This window comes from Pituophis catenifer, unplaced genomic scaffold (assembly GCF_029215685.1).
Source record: "Pituophis catenifer annectens isolate HBS135680 unplaced genomic scaffold, rPitCat1.0.hap2 SCAF_8, whole genome shotgun sequence".
NCBI lineage: Eukaryota > Metazoa > Chordata > Lepidosauria > Squamata > Colubridae > Pituophis > Pituophis catenifer.
Window position 1 is genome coordinate 4,317,614 of NW_027256888.1, and position 6,858 is coordinate 4,324,471.

Consider the following 6,858-nt stretch of genomic DNA (forward strand, 5'->3'; position numbering starts at 1 on the left):
GAAATGGATTGGGAAATGAATAGAAAATAATTTCTGTTACTTTTGAAATTTGAAAATAAGCTTATAGTTCAATTATAAAATCAGACCTGCTTGCTTTGGAGTCTCTTGTCTTAGTAGTATCATTTATATAAATCAGCAGATAAATGTTCCTGAAACATCTTGCTGCTGTTGGATTTTTTATTTTTTTATTTTTTTTATTTTGTCCCTTTGAATTAATATTGGCTTCTGACAACTGCATGCACAAATAGCCATAGTTTGGTGGATTTTTTTTTTTTTTGCAAGATTTCAGAAGAGATTTGCCGTTGCCTGTTTCCCAGGGCTAAGAGAGAATGACTGGCCCAAGGACACCCCGCTGGTTTTGAACCTAAGACAGAACTAGAACATGCAGTCTCCCAGTTTCTAGCTGATGCCTTAAACACAGCGACAAGACCACCACTGTTGTTGAAGGCTATCCTGTCCTTTTACAGCATTATTGGAAGAGCATTTTTTGAACATTCAGGCTGCATCTGTTTTCTTTTAAACAATTTCAACAGAAAACAGTTCAGCTTGCTTTTGTACCATCATATTTCCCCTTAGTTTTGTCTTTGCAAGATAAACAATCCAAGCGTTTAATTGTTATCCATATGGCTTGCTTTATAAATCCCTTATCGTGCTGGTTTTTCCATGTTTTTTAGTACACATCTATGAAACAACACACTAGAGTATGAAAGTTTTCCTTTAATTTATGTATCTTGTATAGCACCGAGAGATCCTTTGTGCTCTCTGTGCTTGGCTGTTTTCTTGCTGACATTTTATTACCCAAACTAGGTAACATCATCAGCGCTAGTGAGGAGTGAGGCTTGCTGTCCATTTTTTTCCCTAGTGGCTTGCCCTGTCAGTGTGGATGGGAATGGTCTTGGAAATTCTTTGGTTGGACTGTTTACTGTTAGTTTGTTTGCCAGTTACTTTGATGTTCCCAGATGTTAACCTTGGAATTAATATGCTCAGCTGGATCTTGATTGCTGATGGAGAAGTGTTTTGGTCTTTTTATTCCCTTTTGGCTTACTAGCACGGATGGTTTCCTAAAAGGTGCTTTTCCAAACGGCAGCTAGACTTTCTTGGGTTTTTTCCCCTTGAAAACATTTTGGTTCTCATCCAAGGAGCTTCTTCAGTGCTCACTGAATGGTGGGGGATATGATAATGTTACGTAGTTTGTGTAATGAAATATCTGCAAGAAAACAACCAAAACAAAACAACCAAGCTCAGAGAACATCAAGGACATCACATTTCAACCCTGAGCTATAAATATTCTCCTTTATTGTACAGCGTTGTTTGATTTTCTTAGAAACGCAGTGAATAATTGCCAGCACGTGAAAGCTGTTCCCATTTTCAAATCTGATTAAGAATGGGCAATGTTGCAACTCCAGCTAATGTTAGCCTGATGTTTCTACCATCTTTTTCTCCTAGTTGTGATTGCTAAGAGCAGAGCATCCATACATTAGGCGACTGGGTTCACTTTTAATCATGTTAAATCATGTTTTATTTCACCATTGAATTGAATTGAATTGAATTGACCTTGCTGTAGCAAACAAACAGTAGTTGTCTAGATGCATACTATACAATTAGAGCAAAGGGAAAAATCCCTCTGAATGTGCTGAAATGTCCTTATAGTAGCTGTGTTTTCTGGGGATGACATAACTAGTGTGCCCGTGTGCATTCTGATGTACCTTTTCTCCTTTTGTATCCCTAGTACTGCACAGCCTTAATATTCATACCACCAAAACTAAAGAGATGATATTTTAACTTTGGGTACTGTCCTAGATAGTTCAGCAATATATTCCAGTAAGAAGTGAAGACTGGAATAATGCGGAGATACAGGGTAGCTCACTTGCTTCCTTAGAGACTGGCCTGGTACTTTTGATATTTGCTGTTCAATGAGTCAAGAGCCTTTCTGGCTCATTCTCGTGTGTTTTTATTTTTGTTTCCTTGCATAAGTTGCATCCCAACCTGCCAATAAGTAAATGACAGCTGTCAGGTTTCCAAACATAAAAACACAGGGCATGATTAATTACTTCACGGACTCCTTTTTTAAAAAAAATTGCATCGGCCATGTTCCTCTCTTCTTCATTATAGCTTTGATTGCAATCATGAGCATGTAAGAAGACATGTTCTTCTATGTTCTAAATAAATTGTACAGATTTCTGCAGACCGGTGGCTCTTTCCCCTACATTTGTTACAATCCTTAAAGAACCCTTTCTTAACAAATGAAAATTAGATGCTGCATACACCTTTTTACTACAAGAAGTTAACTAGTTTCAGTAAACCTGTAGTTTAGGAACATATGTGTGTTAAAACAGAGAATACACTATTTTAGTATTTATTTAGAAATGATCAATAGTTTAGTGGAAAAAACACTGTCCAACCTGCCTGCTGTTTGACCAATTAAAATGCATATGCTATTTTAGATGGCTTAAACTTCTACTTTTTATAGGAAATGACATAGGTTTTTGTTAGCACCTACATCAAATGGTTCCTAATTTAAGCACAGTCTTGACAGAAAGTTTTAAAGTGGGAAGTAGTTTCCATTCGGCCTACACAACCCGTGTCCCTTGAGAATGACAGCCAATTAACGAGCTCTTAAAAATTAAAAACAGATCAGCTTGTCAAGGTAATTGCCAGTTGTTGAACTGAAACCACAAAAACATAGTTCAAAATAAATTTTTGACAAGAGTTCTCAGGGTCTTAACAACTCCAATAGTTTCCTGCTTTCTACCTTTGTCATGCATGAAGCTAATTCAGATAAGTGAAAAACTATCAAAGCTCAAAGCTCCTTCCCTGGGAACATTTCCTTTCATGATAAGAAATGCTCATTAAGGTCCTCCTACCAAATTATCAAAGGCCCATAAGTGTGATAGTCCTCTGGTTTTGAAGAAGAAACCCAGAGGACTACCATATTTGATGCTCTCTGAGCTTGGTTGTTTTCTGGAAGATGTTTCATTATCAAATAGAAGAGAATATTTGTAGCTCAGAGTTGAACCTAGTTGGGACGTGAAATATCTGCAAGAAAACCACGAAGCTCAGAGAGCTCCAAGGACCCCGCAGCTTTCATTGCAAAATGGTAAGTACGCTTAGCTTCCCTCCTTGTATATCATATTTCACCAAGAAGCAGAGCTTTGCGTGCAATTCAGTACACACTTAATAATTGTTAATTCTGACAGAAGACAATATTTCACCGATGATGTTACCTAAATCAGGGGTCACCAACCTTTCAGACCTCAGGGACTACTAAATTCATAATTTTAAATCCCGCAGACCACTAATATGATCTGCCTAATGACTGGCTGAGTGGGCGTGGCTAGGGGGGGTCATGTGACTGGGTGGGCATGGCCAACTCGATGTCACTCGCATCGAGGGGTGCCTCGCTGGCCCGCCCGGGCTCCTTAGGCCCCCAAAAGGAAGCAGTTGTTGGAGCTAAGCAGCCACCAGGAGAAAGAGTTGGCAAAACAGCTCAGTTCAAATTGGATCTGACCAAGAAGGAGGCTCAGCAGAAGCATCTCACTGAGGACTAGGAGCATAGGCTTTTCAAGCAGAGGGAAGACCTGCGGGAGTGCAAAGCCAGGTACCGGCGCCTGGAGGCTCAGTGGGCTGAGATGGTCAGCCAGTTCCAGGCCATGATGCAGTCCCACTGGAACAAGGCCCTCCAGCTCTTTGTCACCAGTGGCTCTTCCCTCCAACCTTCGCCCAAAGGCCCACACCAGGAGGCCGAAGCAGACCCCAAGTCGGAATTTCTGCTCCCCTTCGACCCGCACAAAAAGACTCCAAAGGGGGAGATTTTCTTCAGCAACACAAACGTTCATGGCATGTATCCGGCCCAGGGGTCACAGTTTGAGGACCCCTGATTTAGTGCAATATAAAAAAAAATGCAAATAATTTTTCTGCGGACCACCAAAATTTTCTCACGGACCACCAGTTGGTGACCGCTGAGCTAAATGGCTATGGAGATTCTCCCAAAGGTGCTTTTTTCAAGAGGCAACTGGATTTTTTTCTCTTTCTTTGAAGAAAAGAAAAAACATCCAAGCAGCTTCTTCAGCTCTGACTGGATGGTGGGGAATGGAAGGGTTTAGAATCCTTGGAAGGAATATAGGAGAACAAACCCATCAGGACAAGAATCAGTGGTCCATCTGCATTTAAAAGACAAAGGCCACATTTTGGACAGAAAGGAGCACAGGTTTGAATGAATGGTCATCTATCCCTCCCCATCTTGACAGAGGGGGAGGGATATGACATCATCTATCCCCAGTCTATAATTCAGTTCTTTCAGCAGTTCCAAGAAGGCTGCAAGCCCATTTGCACTATTCAGCTGACCCCGAGGACATAGACAAACCTCCAAACGGCTTCAACAATTCTCTAAAAAGGATGCAAATGACCAGCTGTCTGCAAGAAGTATAAATCCTTCCATTCCCCACCATCCAGTCAGAGCGGAAGAAGCTTCTTGGATGAGAAGCAAAATGCCTTCGAAGAAAAACCAGAAAGTCCAGTTGCCTCTTGAAAATAACACCTTTGGGACGATGGTGTTGCCTGGTTTGGTAAAGAAACCTCTTTAAGAAAACCACCACAGTCAGAGAGCATCAAGGACCTCTCAGTATTAATTCTGTTGATTTGTGATTAAAAATGGGAGTAACAGTCACTGGATCTTCATCCACATCTTACTTAGGAACACCAGAGCTATTCAGAATCTCTGTCTTAACCCAGAGGATATAACTTAAACAGGTAGTCCTTGATTTACAACAGTTCATTTAGTGATCGTTCAAAGTTATGACGACGCTGGTAAAAGTGACTTTTGACCATTTTTCTCAGCATCCCCATGGTCACATGATCAAAATTCAGATGCTTGGCAAATGGTTCATATTTATGACAGTTGAAGTGTCCCGGGGTCATGTGATCCCCTTTTGTGAACTTCTGGCAAGCAATGGGAAAGCCAGATTCACTTAACTGTGTGACTAACTTAACCAATGCAATGATTCACTTAGCAACTCTGCCAAGGAAGGTCAAAAAATGGGACAAACTCGCTTAACAAACCTTTTACTTATCAGCCTAAGTGTTGGGCTCAATTGTGGTCGTAACAGGAGAACTACTTGTATCTTATTTTCACACTGGCAGCTTTTATTGAAAATAGAACCATCAGGACAATATCTCATTCTGGCAGGATGCTATAAAGTATAAATTAAACCAGGTTAAACTTAATTGGTAGGATCTCTTTTTTTCCTACCAGGAAATCTGATCTCTTGACATATAAAAAGTTAGAAAAGACTGATATCAGTAACAGAATGTTCAAAGTTGGTAGTAGACAGCAATCTCTACAATACATTAGAGGAAAAAGACATTTAATTGACCTTATTTATTTCACATATTCCTGACCTATTCAGCTCCAAGCTTCTATTAAGTCAGCCATATAAATTATCCATTCGTTATCTCAGGTGTTAGAAAGCAACCCCTTTTATAAATCCAACAGAACTTGTAGTAGTAAATAAACTAACATTTCCATTCTAATAAGAAACGAGGCTCTGGCTTGCTACTCATACTCTCCAATGTATGCCGCTGGAAATCCCATCGCAGCCTTGCTTCTCTTCGCTTTGAAAGTTCCAGATGCCAGCGTTGGAACAGCCCATCCTAATGCCCACAAAAGGAGAGGCTCGCGTTTACTCCGCTACGAAACCATTTGGCGAGGCGAAGGCAGAAAACGATGCCATATTTAGTCCGGTTTCAAAAAACTTTGCATTCGTTCACTGAAAAAATGTTCCTCCTTGAGCGTTTTTTGGCTTGATTCACCGCTGTCCGGACAGCACATTCAAACACTTTTTGAACTCCCCGATTGGCCAGGGAGGAGCACTCCACGTAACCCTTTGCCCGGATGTCCTTAGCCAGTTGCTTGCCGTGCACCAGGCTGATACAGCTTGCGCTGTGAGGACCCGCATCCCTTTGGTCGGTCTGGGTAGCCACCACCAAAATGGGGATTCGGGGCAAGTGGGTCCTGATCTCCGTCACCCACTTGTTCCTTAAACTGAGGAACGAGCTGTGATTGGCCACCGAATAGCACATCAGCACCACGTCGGCCTGTTGATAGGACAGAGGGCGGATGCTCTTGAAGGAATCGCTGCCAGCGGTATCCCAAAGGCCTAAGCTGATCTGGGTGCCATCCAGGTAGACGTCCACACCGGTATTTTCATAAACGGTCGGCCTGTAAGCATCCGGAAAAGTCTCCGAAATGAAGCGGAGCAGCAACGCTGTCTTCCCCACGGCAGCATCGCCTACCAGAACGCATTTGACCGAATCCAACATGGCCTCTTTCTCAAGGGGAGGTTCTAAACACTACTCCTAGGAATGCTTCTCAGGAAATAGAAGATAATAATAATAATAATTAAAAAAAAAATCACCTTGCTAAGGTGACCGGTGGCATTTCTCTCCCCAAAAAATCAAAACGTCCTGCCCCACGGTTCCACAATTCACCGAGTCAGAGAAGTTTCCTACAATGGAAAGAAAATACGGTTGGTATTTTGGTTGCAAATCATCATTTCCCCATTCCATCGGGTTTAATTTTTGCACACACTCACACACATCAAATTGCACACGTTTGTACAAATTAGAACAATATTGTTGTTGGTTAATACGTAACCCTCTTCCTTGAAGAAGTCCACCATGGTGTACGTTATATTTAACAGTAACAGAGTTGGAAGGGACCTTGGAGGTCATCTAGTCCAACCCCGTTCATGCAGGAGACCTATACTAGGGATTCAAATCGCCGAATTGCTGACCTTTCTGATCAACAAGCTCAGTGTCTTAGCCCCTAAGCCACCTAGTCAGGTATTTTAGCCACCTAGT

General features: G+C 41.6%; 1 protein-coding gene across 1 annotated transcript; it reads right to left on the reverse strand.

The window, feature by feature from the left end:
• Positions 1-5,439: 5,439 nt before the first annotated feature.
• Positions 5,440-6,318, reverse strand: RHOH (ras homolog family member H). Its single transcript, XM_070948651.1, has one exon. It carries the CDS (start codon positions 6,316-6,318, stop codon positions 5,743-5,745), a length of 576 nt encoding a protein of 191 aa, XP_070804752.1. The 3' UTR covers positions 5,440-5,742.
• Between the last annotated feature and the right edge of the window lie 540 nt (positions 6,319-6,858).

Excerpts from the sequence above, each read along its gene's own strand:
- RHOH (XM_070948651.1), bottom strand. The coding sequence starts at position 6,318 with ATGTTGGATTCGGTCAAATGCGTTCTGGTAGGCGATGCTGCCGTGGGG.